Source organism: Microcaecilia unicolor, unplaced genomic scaffold (genome assembly GCF_901765095.1).
Source record: "Microcaecilia unicolor unplaced genomic scaffold, aMicUni1.1, whole genome shotgun sequence".
NCBI lineage: Eukaryota > Metazoa > Chordata > Amphibia > Gymnophiona > Siphonopidae > Microcaecilia > Microcaecilia unicolor.
In genome coordinates, this window is record NW_021963049.1 from 104,339 (window position 1) to 125,389 (window position 21,051).

A 21,051-nucleotide genomic window follows, 5' to 3' on the forward strand; every position below is an offset into this window, starting at 1 on the left:
AGTTATTCAAAGTTGTTAAATCGCAAGAGGATTGTGAAAAATTGCAAGAGGATCTTATGAGACTGGGAGACTAAACTTCATCTTCCAGTTGGATGCTCAGTGTGAACAAGTGGAAAGTGATGCATGTGGGAAAAAGGAACCCAAACTACAGCTACATGATGCAGGGTTCCACATTATTTATTTGTAGCATTTGTATCCCACATTTTCCCACCAATTTGCAGGCTCAATGTGGCTTACATTTGCCGTAATGGCGGTTGCCATGTCCAGGTAACAGAATTACAAATGGTATTGCGTTAAGGTGCATACATACATGGTAACATACATGGAACGTAACATAGATGGACAGATCATGGTGTGTATATATATATACCATGTGCATTCATACATGGTAAAGAAGAATACATTATGGTATTGCATGAAGGTTCCTCAATATTAAATTAGAATTGTAACATACATTAGGTTATCGGTTGTGGAGATCATATTCGACATAAGGATTAAAGTATTAATGGTTGTTCATTAATAGCAAAGAGTTTAATCAGTCAAGTGATAAGATTTCGGTTTTGTCTAGATCGTGTAAAGTCTTATTATTTAGTATTTAAGATGGATGTTTATGGTATGCCTTCTTGAACAGATCAGTTTTCAGTAGCCTTCGGAAGATAGTTAGGTCTTGTGTTGTTTTTATGGCCTTCGGTAGTACGTTCCATAGCTGCGTGCAAATGTATGAGAAACTGGTCGCGTATGTGGATTTATATTTTAGCCCTTTACAATTAGAATATTTACATTAGACGTCACCACCCAGGAAATATTTACTTTAGAAGTCACCACCCAGGAAAAGGATCTAGGTGTCATTGTTGATGATACATTGAAACCCTCTGCTCAGTGTGCAGTGGTGGCTAAGAAGTTTGGGAATTATTAGGAAAGGAATGTAAAACAAAAATGAGAATATAATGCTTTTATATCATTCCGTGGTGCGACTGCACCTCGAATACTATGTGCAATTCTAGTCACTGCATCTCAAAAAAGATATAGTGGAATTAGAAAAGATACAGAGAAGAGTGACGAAAATGATAAAGGAGCTGAGATGACTTCCCTATTTAGAATTGCGAAAACAGCTTTGACTCTTCAGTTTGAAGAAGAGACAGCTGAGGAGAGATATGATAGAGGTCTATAAAATATTGAGTGGATACCCCTGAGCGTCTTAGGAAGATGTATCCGACTGCTTCTGATCGGTGCTGGAGATGTGAACAGGAGAGAGGCTCCTTTCTACATATATGGTGGTCCTGTGCCCGGATATTGCCATTTTGGATAGAGGTTATCAAAACAATGGTTAAAATGACAGGGATTTCAATGGTGTGCAGCCCGCAGGTGTGCTTATTGGGAATACATAATGATAGTGATTCCTGGGAGCGAAGTAAGCTGCTACGCTGGGGTATGGCGGCAGCTAAATGTCTTATTGCCCGAAGGTGGAAAGATAAGAATCCTCCCTCCATGGGCGAGTGGAGGGAGAAAGTGGAGCAATTTGTACTCATGGAAAGACTCACGGCATACCGTAGAGATGGGGAATTGAGAAGGAAGAGGGGGTGGTCACGGTTAAGAGGGTGGTTGGCACACATATAGTTGGGGGGAGGGGGGAATTCATAAAGATCAACAGCATGGGGTTTAAGAGGTAAAAAGGATGGAGGGAGGGGGGGGCTAGGGGGGTAATAAGAGTTGAAAATTTATAGATGGAGGAAAAATTGGATGGTCTTTTATATCTGTATTTAAGGAAGTTGAAGTACTATGTTTGTTATACAGAATTTATATCAATAAAAAGATTTAAATTGAAAAATATATATATATATTGAGTGGAGTGGAATAGGTAGATGTGAATCGCTTGTTTACTGTTTCCAAAAATTCTAGGATTAGGGGTCACACAGTGAAGCCATGTTTCGCCTATGTAATCATAAAAACTGAATTCAAATCATATAAAACCAAGATGATAGTAAAGAAACATAAAAAGTGTGAGCACATATGAAACATTAAAATAAACCAAAAAGGATTTCTGCTTCACAGAGATTTTATATTTTAGTTTGCTTATGAGGTCAATCAGGTAAAATATTAGTGTTAGTAATGACTTTTATGGTTGTTGATGGTTTTAATGAATTTTATGAGACCTGACCTCTGACCTTTTTGAAATGCATGTTAGAGAATGACATGGGGACAAAGTTTGTCTCTGTCCCCGCCCTGTCCGCATCTGCACAAGCCTCGAACACTTTACATCTTTTTATTAAAGTATGAAAAGGAACAATATTCTGTACAACTATTTACAAATCACAAATTGAAAACAATAACAACGAGCAACTGAAATACTCCCCCCCCCCCCCCCCCGGCCAACCTCTACCCTTTCAGCTCCAACAATATCTGAATTCTATAACCTCAAGGAATCCTAATCCACCCTGTTAAAATATCCTGGTGAACAAAATACAACTCACTCTGTATTTGTTAGTGGGCGATAAATATGGCATATGAAGCACTATTATGATTTTAAATCTGCGGATGAAAATAAGTGATCATCAGTCTCAGGAGTCAGGGAATGTGAATTGTGAAGTTGATGATGTTGATGGACTTGAACCTTCCATTTTGATCTGGTTGTGGTACAACACTTCAATTTGTATTTACATTGTGCTTTGTGATTTAGACATTGCTGCCATTTTCTGTGAAAGCGTCAGATTCCTTTTGGACTCCTAATTTATTTATTTATTTGTTACATTTGTACCCCACATTTTCCACCTATTTGCAGGCTCAATGTGGCTACATGGTACCGTCAAGACGTTCGCCAAGTCGGTTGATAACAAATACAAGTTTATATTGTGGTCGAAAGAGGTAGATTTGTAGCGGGCACTATGAGGGTCAAGGGAGTGAAGATTGTATGTTGTCTAGTACAGTCATTGGTTATGCTGTGTTGCTGGGTGTGGAGAGTTACGGTGGATCGGTGGGGTAAGCCTTTTTGAAAAGGTTGTTTTTTAGTGATTTCCTGAAGTTTAGATGGTCATGGATTTGTTTTCACGGCTTTTGGGAGTCCATTCCATAGTTGTGCGCTTTTGTAGGAGAAGCAGGATGCGTAAGTTGCTTTGTATTTAAGTCCTTTCCAATTTGGGTAATCCGATTCTGTTTCTGGTAGGTAGATCTATGAGATCTGTCATGTATCCTGGGATGACTACATAGATTATTTTGTGGACCAAAGTGCAGATTTTAAAGATGATCCGTTCTTTGATTGGGAGCCAATGCAGCTTTGCACAGAGGGGTTTAGCATTTTCGAATCGTGTTTTACCAAATATCAGTCTGGCTGCTGTGTTTTGGGCGGTCTGGAGGTTTTTCTTTCGTGAGTTCTTTGCATCCCACATAGATTCCGTTGCAGTAATGCAGGCAAGAGTGCTGAAACGTGGCCCATCGAGTTCCATCAAGCAATTGTGGCAAGCACTGTTTTTAACAAGACTAAGAACTTGACTTTGCACACTATTAGTGATAGATAAATTGGTTATCTCCACTGTTTGGTCTTTATCGGCTTTTGTGGAGTTTTTCTTCTCTTCTTTTCTTTTTTTATTTTGTTCCATTATATCAGCATCAAGATTTACAGCTCCCCACTTTGCACTTGTAGTTTTATAAAAAGTTCTCGTTTGGGCCAGCCGTTTACAGGAGGGTTAAGGGAGTACGCCCCCTTAATCTACCATTTAATTTTTGTCCCACAGATCAATCCAGAGATCTGTAGATTGTCTGTGTACCAGCAGATGGAGACAGAATAACGGAACTCTACCATAAAGGATACTGTACAGCAGCATTCCCTTCACTATTCTCGTTTACAGGAGGGTTAAGGGAATACGCCCCCTTAATCCACCATTTAATTTTTGTCCCACAGATCAATCCAGAGATCTGTAGATTGTCTGTGTACCAGCAGATGGAGACAGAATAACGGAACTCTACCATAAAGGATACTGTACAGCAGCTTTCCCTTCAGTATTCTCTCTATCTCATCAAGTGGAAAGATATATTGTATGTAGCTCTCTGTGTAGTCTTTGCTCCTGGCCTGTCCCTTGTGTTCAGTTGAGCTTGGGGTCTTGGCAGGTTCTGTCTGTCAGGGGTACATCAGACCCCTCCCCTCATCTTGTCTACCCTTTCTAGCTTGCTGGCATATTTTGATGTAAAAAAAAAAAATTAAAAAGGGAATCTTCTGCTTCTTTAAAAAAATAAAAAAAATAGAGAAATGCAGGAATATTTTCCAGAGAAAGGGACAAGCAGTGCATGCGGCAAACAGGAAGCTGATTTAGTATAATTTCATCAGTTGCTGTGCCTCTGCCAGCAGCAGTCTTTGGGGAGCTTCATATGCTGCAAGTGCTTGTTTCATTTTATTCTTTGCTCAGTGGTAGCCCCGGCAGAAATGGCAAAATGATGCTCATGGTGTGGGAGCCAGTGTATTGCCTGCAGTCAAGCTTCTTCCAGCCTCCCCCCCCCCCCCCCCCGACTGCCATCTTGGCTGTGAATGCTTCAGCTGTGACAGAGGGACTGCAGGCAAATATTTTGGTAGGCTCCATGGTGCCACATCCAAAGTGCACATCCATGGTGGCCATCTTTGAAGTGCCGATGCACTGTTCCCCAGCAGAGCTATTGCCAGGACCATCCCAGTTGGTGGGAAAATTTCCCCCACCACCTTGCAGGGGTTGGATGTTAATATTTTTGAGTACTCTTTCCACTCCCCACCCCCAGAGTTGGTGCTTCTAATGCACCAGGATTTTTGTTAGAGGTATTTTTCCTCTCAGCTGTCTTCAGCCCCCCTCCCCCGTGGCATTTTCTAATCAGCAGTGTAAGCATCTCTGTTAAGAAGTTTAGAGGGAGGTGGATGAAGTCTCTTTACCCTCAGAACACCGTTCTGATGTTCCTCTCTGGAGCTTCATACCATTCACTGTCTGACCTGTTGCGAGAAGCTGAACTTCCTCCTGAGTCTACTTTGGCTAGTTCATTCTTATGGTAGAGTCTACTTTGGCTAGACTCTACCATAAGAATGAACTACCTTCCATAATTACTAAGGCTCTGGAAGTACTTAATATTTCTTCTCCTGAACACTTCAGTTCAGCGGCTACCTCACATCTTATGATGTCAGGCACCAAGAAGCTACTTGAAAGTGTTTCATGTTCACACGGCTATGCAGGTTTTAATCTCAGTGTAGTGGGAGACCCCTGATGCTGGTTTGAGGGTGGTGAGAATTATGTCATGGTTTTATTCTCCCCTTTTTCAGGAGCTGAAATTTTTATAGTTACCTAAGGTGGTGGACTTTCAGTTCACTGCAGTGACCAAGAAAACCATTCTTCCAGTGGAGGGTGAACGGCTCTAAAGGAAGTACAGGATCGCAAGTTGGAATTCTCCCTTAAGCTGTCCTTTGAAGTGGTAGCTTTGTGTTTGCAGGCCACATTTGTGGCTCCTGGGCATGCCTGAATTGGGTTCAAAAAGCTCCTGTGGTTGAGGACTTGGTACAGTCTTTGCTTTCCTTGGAAACTGTTTTGACTAATTTAGCAGATTTGTTATGTTATCTTAGGGCCTCTGCTAAGGAAATGTCCTTAGCCATTACAGCTAAAAATGACTTTGGCTTAGACATCGGGCAGCGGATGCTGCCTCAAAATCCAGGCTGGCCCTACTGTCTTTTTGCAGAATGCTTCTCAGTAATGAGGACTTGAAAAAAATTGTTAAAAATCTGGGTGAACCAAAGGGGCAACGTTTACTGGAGGATAAATCTAAGGCTCCTTTCCGTTCATCCAAGTTCATTCCATATTTCGTGATGCAAGGGGTTACAGGCCAGGGAAATCTGGCTCATTTCAACGGTTGTGCTTTCAGCAGAAATAGCAGCCCTTTTGGGGTGATGGAGCTTCGACTTCCAATGCCAGGATGGCACTTGACGCTCATGCAGTCCAAAGATGGGGTACATGTCCATTGCATGGGGATCTGTATTGGAGGACCTCTCTCCAGCTTCCTGGAGAAATGGACCAGGATCACCTCGGACCAGTGGGCATTGAATGTAATCAGAGAAATCTACAAACTAGAATTTGCTTGTCCACGCACAGATTTTTTTTCTTGGACTCCCTATGCAAAGCCCCTGACAAATTTCTAGCAATCTGAGAGATATTTCAAGATCTCATTCATTAGGAGCGATGCAAGTGGTGCTCTGCTCAGAAGAGGGTTAGCAGCGCTATTCTCTCAACTTCATAGTTCCCAAAAGGGTGGTTCCTTTCATCCTAGTCTCTACCTCAAGCACATTGTCAGAGCCCTCAAAGTCACATTTCCAAATGGAAACCTTGAGGTCAGTGATTGTGTCAGTGCAGCTGGGAGAGGTTCTTATCTCTCTGTATCTCCGAGGCATATTTCCATATGCCAATTTGACCCCCTCATCAACTTTCCTTTGTTTCTCCATTCTCGGGGAGCATTTTCAGTTTGGGGCAATACCGTTTGGTCTGGCCACAGCCCCAGGAACCTTTTCCAAGGTGATGGATTTAACTCCTCAATCTCTTGAATGTCTTGGGGTTGTATTTAATAGCCAGTCAGGGAAGATGTTCCTCCCAGGTTCACAGCAGCAGCAGATTGTTTCCCAGGTTTCTAGCCTGCTCTGCTTTCCTGCCTCTCAGGTGTGAGATTATATGCAAGTTCTGAGCACCGTGGCATCAGCGCTGAATGTTTTTCCTTGGACAGGATTTCACATGCAACCGCTTATTTGTCCTTCTCAGTCATTAGTCCCCTGCTTTCACTGACTGGTTTCTCAGACTTTCTTGGATAACCCAAGCAAACTTCAGTCTGCTTTGGTGGCTTCAGCTGAAGAACATTTAGAGAGGTTGTTGGTGATTGCAGATGACAGTCTCTCTGGATGGGAGAACACATCATCTGGGCCAAGTGGCCCAAGTTCTTTGGTGGAAGTGTTGTGGTCGATCTACTGCCTGGAGTTGAGGGTAATCAGGAATACCTTACAGGCCTCATGTAGGTCAAGGACATTTTAATCCTGTCCAGCAATGCAAGAGCAGTGGCCTATGTCAACAGACAAGGAGGCACAAAGATTGTTCTTCTGGTTCAGGAGGCGCACCCTCTCTGCAGTGGGCAGAGAATCGTCTATCCTTGCTCTCAGCAGTGCACATTGCGGGTGCCCTGAAGTTCAGGTGGATTACTTCAGTAGAAATCTTGGATCCAGGGGAATGAGAGCTCTACAAGGATGTGTGTCTTCTGATTTTGTCCAAATAGAGTCCTCCCGTCCTGTTGGGGCAGTTGTTTTACTTTGGCTAATACATCGATGTTCTTTGCTTCTCAGTGTGGCCAGATCTTATGTTTTGCTTCCAGGCACAGTTTTTTTGGTTTCACTGATTAAAAAAAACAACACACTCCTTTTTTGCTGCATTGGGCCATTGGCCTTTGTGTTTTGCAAGTGTTATCTTCCTATGCTCTGCTGAGGCAGCAGCATTTCTTTTTTTTTTTTTTTTGTATGGCTCTAACTTTAGTCCTGGAGGACACCTCCGTACTTCCATAGCAACTACTTATATGGCTAATGCCATTATCCACTTGTCCTGCATAGTCTCATATTCCTTGCAGCTTCCTTGTGGCCATGTTCTTGCTATCTAGTGGTGGCATTCTCCTTGGTAGTAGCCTCCCTGTTCTATGTAGCCACGGCAGCCTTCTGTACTGCATACTGGCAACATCGTTTGGTGTGGAGGGGGGGGGGCTGCTGCCAGCTTCCTATATTGCCTAGTGGTGACAGTCCCCTATGGTGCATTGTGCTTCTGGATCCTGTATGGCCTGGTGGTGATGCATGGTGGTGGCAGCTTCCCCATGGTACTGTGTTCTAGCAACATTCTTATGTGCTATGTAGTGGTAGCCACAGCTGTCTGGGCTCAGTGATGGTAGCCTTCAGTACAGCATGGCGGCGACAACTTCCACTGAGGAGTAGTGTCAACAGCTTCCTAAGTTGCACAGGGGCAGCAGCGACTTGGAAAGTCCTTTCCCTGTAGGCTTGTTGTTTAGTGACAACTTGGTTAGAGGCTGCATATTAGCTGCATCAACCTGTGGTGTGCAGTAGTATTATATTATTATTATTATATTGATCTTATATTCCGCAACATCCTGTTCAGTTCCATGTAGGTCACAAAACAATAAAAAAAACCAGCGTATTCAACTGGGAATATACAATAAATCACATAATAATCTAAAGTTTACATCAATCCACAGACTACTCAAATAACACTGCTTTAAGTTGCTTATGAAATAACAGATAATTAGTTAATGAACGAACTGCTGCCGGAAGTGAATTCCACAAGAAATATGATATGGTGAAAGCTGTCTAAAATACCTAACCAACTTCAATTACTGAAATTGTAAAGAAACTGTCTACCTAATAAGGGGAAAAAACTATCAGATAAGAGGGTACGTTTCCCTGTAAAGACCAGAAAATTAATATACATAATTTAAACTGTGATTGAGCAATTATTGGTAGCCAATGTAGCTTATAATAATAAGGTATCACAGATTCTTCTCTTCTTAAAGAGAAGATAACTGTAATTGCACTATGCCATTTTCTATGATTTGAAATGGTGCTAGTTACGTCTCTGTTCCCTGGTAATACTTGTTAAATAGGGTTTGCAATCTCTTCATCATCCAGTTGGCTGCTGTGGTCCTCATCTCTACAGGCAGTCTATTCGGATTGCATACAGCTTATCCTTGGTAGCGTTCTCTCCCAGATTTAGGGATGACATCATCTGCTGGGGTTCACCCTTTCTGCTGCTTATCTAGGGTACTACTGTTACCTCATGGCTACCGTGTTGCAGGTATTTTATGGCTGCCACCATGCACTGTATGCTTCAGCTGAGATGCTTAGTTTCTAGCACCTTTGGTGTTTAAAATCAAGTCAAGCCTCCATGAGACAGTGGTATATCTTCCTACCAATATTTATGGCCTTTGGTCAGCCTATTTGGTATGGGTTTCTCTATACTCTAGGATGCCTTTTGCCTATGGGTCTCAAGTTTTGAGACTGTAGTATGACTCTAATAAAACATCTACCTCATGGATATGTAGATAGTGCACTGTTGTGGTGTTAGACATGGCAACCTCAGATGTGGCTTCAAATGCCCGGTTCTCACCTTTTTGTAAAAGCATACTCGGGGTTCTTCCTTACACAGCCATGATTATGGTCAGGCATTGCTTTAGCTGCAGCATCCACAGGTGTGGCTACAAATGTGTCATCCCCTGGTGTGGCTGGTTATACCTCATCCAAAGGTGTGGCTTCAGTTCCAGCAATCACAGGCCTACCCTCTTGAGCAACAGCTACAGGTGACCTTTCAAGTGTGCACCAGATGCAGACATTCCTTTGGATGGGGTGCTTCCTCCCTGACATCAGTTGCACTCTGGGAAGTATTCCTTCAGATGGCATAGCTGCCTGTATAGTATGTTGTGCCACAGCAACCACTTACATTTCATCTATGCCTGCATGTCTAACTCTAGTGCCATTCTCACCCCGTTAGCTTCAAGTGATGAGGTGGTATGTGGGTGGCAGCCTTGGCATACCTCTTTTATCTCTTCATGTATGAGCAGCGGCCTATGAACCAGGTGCAGGAGGTAAAATTGTAGGTTCGAGTCCCTCCTTTTCCACTGTCTACAGCTGTTCCTCTCAGTACTAGCTACAGCACCAACTGATATAGTTCTGGCAATTGCAGGTTTTGGTATTGAGTCATTATGTATTCTCTTTCTTTTTACCTCTATCTAACCAGTTGCATCTCTATCTTCTATAGCTTTAGGGCTTGCTCTTGCTTGTAGGCCTTTGTTCTTATTTTCGCTGGTCACACTTTATTGGCTCTGGAAAACAGTTTGCTTGTTCTCCTGCTGAGAATCTTTGTAAGTCTCCTTCAATGGAGTGTAAGTTAATATTCTATGTGGGCTAGACCACCATTTGTCCTATACAATCCCATTTTGGCTCACAGTAGTCTTGGCCATCAAGGTTTCTCTTATTTTTTATATTTTTCAGCACTTCTATAGGAACAGCTTACTTCTCTTCAGTGGGCTTGCCTGCCTTTCACTTGCCTTTCATGGATCGTCTCTGTTTTCTGTTTGTTCCTGACTTAGGTTGACAAGTGATGGAGAGACCTTTCTCTGATGGTCCCGCCCTATTTGGGAGACTGCTTTTCTACATCCCATTAGTCTGGACTGGTCTGGTGGAGGTGACAAGAATGGAGAAATTCTGTCCTACCTGATAATTTTCTTTCCTTTAGTCCTAACAGACCAGTCTAGAGGCCCTCCCTCTCTGACTTTTTTTTTTCTTATGTGTATCTTGTGCATGGTGGTCATTTCTTGGATTTCCCATGCCAATTTTTCTTCAGTCACATGTCTCCTGTCTCAGTGCCATATCTATATGTCAGTGGGATATGAACCACACTAACTATTACAGTTAAGGACAGGCCTCCTGACTTGGTAACTTTTCTGTATGTCAGTTGAGTACAAGCCATACTACTGGTTATAGTTCAGGCCCCATCCTGACTCAGTGAATGTGTCTGGATGTCATTTGAGAATGAGCCATGCTACAGGTTGTAGCTTAGGCCACATTTCCTGACTTGGTGGAATATCTAGATGTCAGTTGTCTATGAGCCACATTGCAGGTTATGGTTCCAGGCGCATCTCCTGACTCAGTGAAATATCTGTATGTCAGTTAAGAATGAGCCACACTACTGGTTATAGCTCAGACCACATCTCCTGTCCCAGTGAAAATATCTGGATGTCAGTTGAGAATGAGCCATTCTACTGGCTGCCCCTCAGGCCACATCTCCTGACTCAGTGAAAATATCTAGATGTCAATTAAGAAAGAGCCATAATACTGGTTATCGCTCAGGCTACATCTTCTGACTCAGTGAAAATATCTGGATGTTAGTTGAGAATGAGCCACACTACTGGTTGTAGCTCTGGCCACATCTTCTGACTCAGTGAAGCTATCTGGATGTTAGTTGAGAATGAGACACATTACTGGTTATAACTCAGGCCACATCTCCTGACTCGGTGAAAATACCTGAATGTCAGTTGAGAACGAGCAACACTACTGGTTATAGCTCAGGCCACATCTAACTTGGTGAAAATATTTGGATGTCAGTTGAGAACGAGCAACACTACTGGTTATAGCTCAGGTCACATCTCCTGACTGTGAAAATATCTAGACTTCAGTTGAGAAGGAGCAACACTACTGGTTATAGCTCAGGCCACATCTCTTGCCATTGAGTCACGGCCATGCTTATTGCAGTTCAGAGTGGATATCCTGACTCAACCAGATGCCTGTCAGTTGAGTAAGAGCCATGCTACATGTTGCAGCTAATGCCAAGTGACTTCACTAACTATGGCATTTGTAATGTTCCTCACTTTTGCTTGGCTATTCAAAATTCTGATCATTCCAGACTGCACAATACCTTTAAGGAGCAAATTACTTGGAACTATATTTTTCTCTGTCTCCTTTTGCTGGTGGATGGACATAATCATTAGTCTGGACTGGCCTGGTAGGACTAAAGGAAAGAAAATTATCAGGTAAGACATAATTTCTCCATCTCTCAACATGGCTGTATCAGTTCAGATTTCTATATTCTATCTAAAATGAGGCTTCACATGACTCATACCCTACAGTATTAACTTTATGCTGTAATTACACACATTGAAGTGAGGGTAAACTACTGTAGTGATGAGCAAATAGTATAAAGAAAAGTTGAAAAGAGATTTGTATAAAAAGTGTCCCTGCCTATCCTTTACTATTTTTAATCGACATTATATGGTGTATGTCAATATGCCTAGACAATCTACAGAAATTATTTGCAAAAATAAGATTCCTCCCTTTTCTCCTAAATAACAAAAGCTGTCAGTGAGCTGTAGATCCTAGGCAGACACAGCTAGGTACATAGGTGTATATCAGTCACTGTCAAGGTTCCCCAGAACCACTGTTGAGGCTTCATTGTATTAAGTTAAACAAATCAGTACTTGAACCATCCTGAAATCTATCTGGTTAGTATTAAACAGATTTTTTTACATGTCTTTATTCCAAAGAATATTATATTTATTCTTGAAATCACTGTGTTCCAGTAATGTGTTCTGTTTTCTTAACACACTTTTTTTTTTTGTTAAAGGTCATGGAGCATCATTTGATATAGGTTGCAATGTGTGTTCTTGTGTTGCTGGCAATTTGATATGTTCTGTTCATCAGTGTCTAAATGAGCACAGCTCGGAAGATGAGCGTCGTATGTTTACAGGTATTTTCAGATTTTTGAAACTTAATTGTTACTTTGAAGTTCTGGTATCTTTATAAGTTGCAGTACTTTCAAAAGGCTGCAGGTCACCAAACAGGATGCGCTATTAATAAATTGGACCAGAGAAAGTATTCAATTTGGTGAGATGGTCTTAACTGTTTAAATCTTCGTTATTATTATTATTATTACATTTGTATCCCACATTATCCCACCTTTTTGCAGGCTCAATGTGGCTTGGATTCATCATGGATACTGGAACTAGAAAAGAATGTACATTTGGTTTTACAGCAAGTTTTGGGTACATGATGGTGAAATACATAATATTGGGAATAGAAAAGAGTATACATTTCTATTTTGGATTCACAGGATATTTTTAAAGAGCCACCCAAACCCTTTATAGTAATCAGATGGCAACACAAAAAGCAGAACAGATGAAAAAATAAGGAGATAAATTTATTCAACCAGCAATGGCTTCCGGTCAGTTAAATTACCTGTTTGAGGCTAACTGCTGATTTTCAGTGGCACTTAACCAGTTTGTGCCACATAAAATAACGAGTTAGCACCAAACTGAAAACCAGCTATTTGGGGAGCATTCTGTCGGCACTTAGCTGCTTAAATGCTGTTTATCTTTCTGCCCTCTCCCAGGTATAAAGGTACTATTTACCTGCAAGCTGGAATGTCCAGCATTCCAGAGAATATGGTCCTAACACCACCAGGTGGAGAGACAGAAAGACACAGAAGGCTAATTGGTGGGGAAATGTGGGGTACAAATGCTACAAATAAATAAATAATAGAATAATCAATAATTGTTTATTACACTTACCAATCAGGAATACAATTAGACTACATAATATAATTAATTCTCATATGAGACAGCAGCCAGGACACAAACGCGACTTCTAACATTATCTCTCTGGTTACCTCTCTCCATAATTCTCCTTTTATACTCTTTTCTCTCATAGACTAGTATTGGAAGTACAAAGTCAGCATTTCTCTCATATTCCAGCCCATTCTAGCAAATTCTATCTTTACAGAAGCAGAGTTCTTCATAACATATTTGTTTATAATAAGGTCAGTAAAATTATCCTACTTTGCAAAAACCATCTTCCCAGCAACTAAAGTTATGTCTCCTTCATTATCTGCTTCCATGGTCAACAGCAAATTTTCCCTCTTACATTATAGTATTCTCTTGCCACACATATCTTTGTTATAACTCCATATCTGCCTGTGTCTCCAACAGAAGGAGCAAGCTGACATGAGACTCACATTCTGTATAATTTCTTATGATTTAGCTTCTCTGTGATTCTTAACCTGTTCACAGAGGCATAGTGTGCTCATAATTCTGTTACTGTTGCAAAGTTATTTTATGGTTCATAACCTGCATATCCCATATAAACAATGCCGATATTCAGCGCTTAACTGACCAGGTTAACCGCATAAGTAGGACCACATAAATATCAGTCCTATCTTTATGTGGTAACCCATAGCTGGTTAAGTGCTGAATATCACACTTAACCAGCTATGTATTAGCCAACTCTGGAAACCCAGAAATTCAATGCCAGTGCCTGGATATGGCTCAGCATTGACTTTCTGGGTTTAATGCCACTGGCTGAATATCAGGCCCCTTAACAATTTTTAATTTTGTTTATTGATTGATTGACATTTATATCCCACATTATCCCAAGTAAGCTTGGGTTCAGTGTGGCTTACATACAACTTGTACTTCATAATTATGATCAGGTTTAACAGTTACATAAACTGGTATAGAAGAGACAATAGCTGTGTAAGTATCATTAAACAACGTGTTGAATAAGAGAAGATTTAAACTATGGAATATATGAACCGTAGTTTGACCGATAACACTATAACTAGCAAAAATTACATTATTGATTAATTTCGATTAATAGAAACCTTTTGAAAAGGAAAGTCTTTAACATTTTACAGAAACTCACATAGTTATCCATGGTTCTAATTTGTTTCAAAAGGGAATTTCAACACTTGGTGGAATTAAACATTTGAACAGAAAACTTTGAAAGATATTAGACAATATCTAAAGGAAATATAACAGGAATACAACCAATAAACTTTTGCCCAGTATGTTTTAGGAAGCAAGGAGGTAAAATAACATTAAGGAAAATAAATAATAAACACAAGAAACAGCCGCATTTATAAATGATCTGGAAAAAAGATCTAGGTGTCACTGTGGACAAAACACTCAAATTTTCTGCACCCCGATCTGATTTCTCTCTCTCCCACCTTCCTCCCCCCCCCCCCCCCCAATTCCCTTCTGTGGATTTGACATTTCTCCCTCCCTCCCTTACCCCCTCTTCCTGGTCCTACAAGCTTGCTGTGTTCACTGGCAGTGATTAAATCAGGCTGAGTCTGGCTGGCTTGAGGTATTCCCTCTGTTGCATCTCGCCCATGGAGCAATAGGAAGTAGTGACAGAGAGAAGGCCCTGTGGTTGATTGGTTAAGTAGAGCAGGTTAAAATAAAATAAATGGAGTGGCACTTGCCACCCCATAGTGATCCTGTATCTCGTTTCCAGGATCACCCCTAGAATCTTGTGTTCTATTCTCATCAAAATATTATCTACAGCCCATCCTCGTCATGAAGGTTTTGCCACAAAGATGACAAAATTTGAAATCTGTAAAAGCATTTCTCTGTACAATGCAGTGTTCTACTATTGGCTTATCTTTCTTATGACTTTTAATGTAAATTTTGTGTTCTAATTAACTAACTTTAAATTCTATTTTCATCAACCCTACACGTGACAAATTAAAGGGATATATTGCAGTGTAAACCATATTTTGTGCATTACAGTTGAAGAAATAGTTTGTCATACTTAGGTTGTTAAATTGGATGCACAAATATTTATATCAAAAAGATTTCACAAGTAGTACAGTTTCAGCATCTATAATGACCAACAATGGTAGCATACTTGCTTTTTACCTCTGGTAGTGCAGATGGTGCATGGCTGTCTCTTAAATATTATCCTCTCTTGTAGGCAATCATCTCTGTAGTTGAAAAGCAATCAAGTCCTTGTATGATGTGCCAGTTCTCATCAGGACAGACAACCAAGTCTCCATGTTCTACTTCAACATTATCTCTGCCATGAAACCTTTGGATCTATAAGTTTCCCTCAAAAATGTAATGTTAGATACTGGCCGGTAACTTTTGAGTTTGTCCTGGTTAAGTTTGTTCTTCTTTAGCAAAGGATGCACTACTGCCCTTTTTGTGGCAGGGCAATAATCTCAGCCATACAGTTGGTGGGAAGGCATTCCACCCACTTGATAAACATACAGGTGACTGTGAGCATATACTGGTTAACACAGGAATATTGGGTGACAGTTCAAATCGGCCAATGAAGATGATTGTGGAAAGACCAATGAAAACACACTGAAGAAATGAAACCTAGAAACATAGAAAACTATAGGCAGATAAAAACCATATGGCCTATCCAGTATGCCCATCCATGCCATCTACTCTCCCTGTCACTCTCTTAGAGATCCTATGTATTTGTCCCAAGTTGTCTTGAATTCAGATACTGTTTGTGTATTTATTTAAAAATTTTGGATACCACACAATCCAAATGTTCTCAGCAGTTCACAAAATATACATACATAAAATCAAAATATATTTCATCACACCACCATAACATTAAAACTAAAATTAATCACAATTAATCAACATAAAATCTGTTTTTGTCTCCACCAGGAGGCCTTTCCACAAATTCACCACCCTTTCCTTGAAGTATTTCCTCAGGTTACTTCTGAGTCTATTCCCTTTCACCTTCATCCTATGCCTCCCTTGTTCCAGAGCTTCCTTTCAATTGATAGAGACTCACCTCCTTTGCATTGATGCTGCATAGGTATTTAAATGTCTCTATCATATCTCCACTCTCCCCCCTTTCTTCCAAAGTATACATATTGAGATCTTTGTCTGTCCCCATGTGCTTTATAATGAAGACCATTGACCATTTTAGTAGCCACCCTCTGGACTGACTCCATCCTGTTTATATCTTTTTGAAGGTGCGGTCTTCAGAATTGTACATAATATTCTAAATATCATTTCACCAAAGTCTTATACAAAGACATCATCACCTCCTTTTTCCTACTAGCTATTCCTCTGCCTTTGCACCCAAACATTTTCCTAGCTTTTGCTGTTGCCTTTTCTACCTGTTTAGCTACCTTAAGATCACCACATATGATCACACCCAAGTCCCGCTCCTCTTTCGTGCACAAAAGTTCTTCACCCCCTAAACTGTACCGTTCCCTTGGGATTTTGCAGCCGAAATGCATGATGTTGCACTTTTTTGCATTAAATCTAAGCTGCCAAATTCCAGGCCATTCCTCTAGCTTTAAGTCCTTCTTCATGTTATCCACACCATCAGGGATATCTACCTTATAGCAGATTTTTGTATCATCCACAAACGTTACCAGACAGCCCTTCAGCAATATCACTTACAAAAAAATGTTAAAAAGTGCTGAACCTCGTGGCACACTACTGATAACATTCTTTCTCTTAGAATGATCTCCATTTACCACTACCCTCTGTCGCCTTCTACTCAACCAGTTCCTAACCCAGTCACTTTAGGACACATACCAAGGGCACTCAGTTTATTTATTAATGGTTTTTGTGGAACCGTGTCAAAGGATTTGCTAAAATCTAAATATACCACTTCTAGCACTCTCCCGTGACCCAACTCTCTGGTCACCCAGGCAAAGAAATTAATCGGAGTTATCTGACAAGAACTGCCTCTAGTGAAACTATACTTTACTGTTCTCTGTTTTAAAAGCGTTTCCATTAATTTACTTAACACAGAAGGCAGACCTACAGGCCGTAGTTCCCAACCTCTTCTTTACTTCCGCTTTTTGTGGAGAAGGACCAGATCTCTTCTCCAGTCCTCCAGAACCACTACAGACTCTAGAGAAACATTGAAAAGGTCAGCCAGCTGAGCTGCTAGAACTTCCCTAAGTTCCTTTGTTACCCTCAGATGTATGCTATCCTACCCTCTCACTTTGTCTACCTTTAATTTAGCCTGCTCCTTACAAACAGTCCTCTTAAAATTGTTCAGAGACTACCACGCCTCCATTCTTATTTGTGTTTGTCTTCTGTGATCCTGCTCCCGGCCCTTCAGCTGTGAACACAGAACAGAAATATTTTTAAGCAATTCCACTTTATCATCTACTATACATTCCTACCCTTGGCCTTTGAGTTTCACAATGCCACTTTTGCACTTCCTCCTATCACTAACATATCTAAAAATGATCTTGTCCCCACATTTTACTGTATTGGATATTTTTTTCCCATTTGTATCTTTGCTTTCCTGACTTCCAGCTTCTTTTAGCTTTTCCTAATATTGCAGCCTGTCTTCCTCTTTCTGCGATCTCTTGGAGTTTATAAAGGCTAACCTCTTTTTCCTTACCTTTTTAGGTACTACTTTTGAGAACCAAAGAGGCCTCCTTTTATTTATTTTCCTTACAAAAAGGTTTGTTGCCCTCCTTACAAAAAGGTTTGTTGCCCATATAATAGCTCCTCAAATTCCATAAGTGTCAATATCACAAGTCTGTCAACCACCACAGGGAACATGTCCTCTAATAGGCAGTGCTATAAAATTATAATCTTCTTTGCACGGAAGTTGTAAAGGGTATTACTCTATCAAATTCTTCCCCTTTCTATAAGCAATATGCAAATCAAATATCTGGAGGGCCAGATTGACTGTTACAACATTCCAGTACTTCCAAAGAACCTTAGTCAAAAAATTAAGACACACATTAGACTGGTACCAGCTGATCCTTGTATGGCTACTGGTAGAAATAACTCTCAATTGTTATACCTCACACGCTTCAATACCATTGTCACCACCAGCTCAAGGTGTCCTCTATCAATCAATCAAGGCTTCTGTTCCTTAGCTTGCAGTTTATTGGTACCAAAAACAATGGGAAATACTTTTAACATCTGATTAATGGTGGTGTTTAACTCTTACCACTAGGTCCAGTTTCCTCACATCTAGCTTTTTATCAGTCGGAATGGACTTAATTCTCCATAATTCTTTTAGGATCATAATTCCAGTGGTTTTCTGGCACAGTGTGTTGTTATGTTTCCCTGTTTTGCGTTTTTGTGTTATAAATTTTCTGCCATCAGAACTTTGCAGCCAGCTACAAGATGAGTGACCACTTCAATTCTTTCTCACTCAATTTACAGATGTCTGTTGTACCAGTTTTTTTCCAAGCTTGCTGTAAACCATCTCATCTGTAATCCATGCTACAACTATCAATAGCTCATTCTTAGGTTTCAGTTCATCTCTCTTTCACTATTAATGTGTCCAGTTTGATCAGTGAATGGTTCTTGGAGTAACTCTTGTATTTTCTGAGGACAAGCAGGTCATAGTCTCACATGTGGGTGAAGTCATCCATGTCGCCTGGTACGGATCATTAAAAAGCTAGTATCGCTTTAAGAACATTTGCAGCATCCCCACCGCACATGCGTTTGTGCCTTCCCGCCCATCCACCCACCAGGAGAGTGCAGGACCATAAGTCTCTTCTTATCCTTTTGAGGAGAGGACACGTTTTCCGTGGTTCCTTATACCGTCTGGTGCACGAATGCTATTTCAGAGCATATAGTGCCTTCCTAAGGAGATTTTTCTCCTGTTTTTTTAAATTTTTGTCTTATTTTTTGTCATTTTATTTATTTATTTATTTATTTATTTGCTGCATTTGTATCCCACATTTTCCCACCTATTTGCAGGCTCAATGTGGCTTACAATATGTTACACCAACACTCACATTAATGGAATAAGAATTTCCTTTATTGGTTTTTCCCCACTTTTAAGTTTCTGTGGGTTTTTTTGCTCTCTTTAAGGCCCTCTTGGGCCTGAGCTCCAGGTAGGACTCATTTCTCTAATTTTTTTTCGGTTGCTTTGCCCCTTTATCTGGCACCATTGAGCTGTTTGATTTGGCCACGACTGTTTTCCCTTCCATGTTATCGAAGGTTCCAAGTGGCTTTACGTTCTGTACCCAGTGCAATAGAACCATCTCTGACTAAGACACTCATTCCTGGCGTCTTCAGTGTTTGGGGCCTGAAAATGCCCCTTCCAGCTGTGCTCCATTTTTTCAAATGAAGAAAAGAACCCACCTGGCAGAGGGATTCTCAGAGAGAGAAACTTTTTGGAGCCCGGTCCAAATCTTCGATGTTGGCATAGACTTCGAGTTGCATTGATCCATCTGACATGCGGTGGACATGCATCAAGTGGGTCTCCACCTTCCTCAGTGCCGACTGTTGTGCAGGGCCCCTGTGACTGGTCAGCATCGGACCCGACCCAGAGGCAGTGTGAGGATTCGATGTCGTCCTTGTTGGCACTGAGGAGCATGGACAGCTGGCATCGGGCAAAGGCCAAGAAGCATTGGCATCAATCAGCCTTGATGCATGGTACCAGGAGCTCCAGGGCACTGAGGGACATGGATCCTCAGTATTGAGGCAGGCTTGTTCTAGGCCCTCCCATAAGGAGTTCTTCACCAACACCGATGAGGAGTGTTCATGGGAGTCTGATTAGGATCCACAGTACTTCTCAGAGGAAGAGTCCTATGGTATCCCATCTGACCTCAACCCTCCTGAGGAAAGAAGAAAATCTCCACCTGAGAATTTTTCCTTTCTGTCTTTTGTCAGGGAAGTGGCAGCCACCATTCTGATTCATTTAGAGATGAAGGACAAGCCCAGGGCTGAGATGTTTGAGGTCCTGGACTATGATTCCCCTCCTAGAGAGGATGTGACAGTCCTGCTTCACAAAATCCTATGGGATATTTAGGTGAAGAACTGTGAGTCCCCTCTGTCAGTCCCTGTTCTGTCCAGGATGGTGCTTAAGAGTCCATGCAGAGAACTATTCATGTGTTAGAGCTAATAGACTTAATTTTAAACTACCCCAAGTCCCATCACTCCTTGGTGATGGAATCCGCACTCAAAAGAGCCAGGAATTCTAGGGACTGTGCTTTAGCACCTACTGGCAGAGAAGCTAGAACCCTGGATTCTTTTGGGAAGAAGATGTATCAGCCCTCAGTTCTCATCTCCCGTATTCATCTTACCAGCTCTACACGAACCTATCTTGAGGAACTTGGTGCGCAGTATGTATGATTTGACAGATTCTCTCCCAGAGGAACAGGTCAAATCTTTTTGCCAGTTGGTCAAGCAGCAGAAGGCATGTAGATAGTTCTTGGCCAGGGACACCTATGACACCTTTGATGTAACATCCAGGATCTTTGCCTGGAGTATAGCAATGTGCAGACTCTCATAGCCGCATGTCTCCGACTTGGATCTGGTAGTCCAGCAGAGGTTGACGGATGCCACATTCCTTGGAGATAACCATTTTGGAGACAAGGTGGAAGAGATTGCTTACCTCATCAAGAAACACTTGGATACCGTTGGCACTCTTTCGCTATGGACGTCTTCTGCACCCTCCTCCTCCTCATCTAGGAGGTTTTTCGGCAAGTTGAACAGGAGTCCCTACTACCCACAGAGATGAAGGTACAATCCTTCTCAGCAGGCTCAATCCCAGCACGCTTGTTCTCGTCAATAGCATGCGCCCATCCAGCTCCATAGTCAAAGCCTGGGATGAGCTTTTGAATGGTTCCAGCAGAGCATAGCTGCAGTAACAGTAATCATCCTGGACAACCTACCGGGGGGAGGGGCTGATTTTTTTCCAAGAAAGGTGACCCCTTGTAATCGCTGACTGGTGGGTTCTTCAAATAGTTCATCTCAGTTACGCTCTGCATTGGCATCAAAGACCACTAA

General features: G+C 41.4%; 1 protein-coding gene across 1 annotated transcript in view; it reads left to right on the top strand.

Moving 5' to 3' along the window:
- Positions 1-21,051, top strand: part of LOC115458839 (reversion-inducing cysteine-rich protein with Kazal motifs-like) — a gene marked incomplete at its 5' end in the record, with an annotated part of 203,992 nt that overhangs the window by 76,970 nt on the left and 105,971 nt on the right. Inside the window, one exon of the mRNA XM_030188665.1 lies at positions 12,147-12,269. Within this exon, the coding sequence (XP_030044525.1) occupies positions 12,147-12,269 (123 nt within the window). The remainder of the gene's footprint in view (positions 1-12,146; positions 12,270-21,051) is intronic.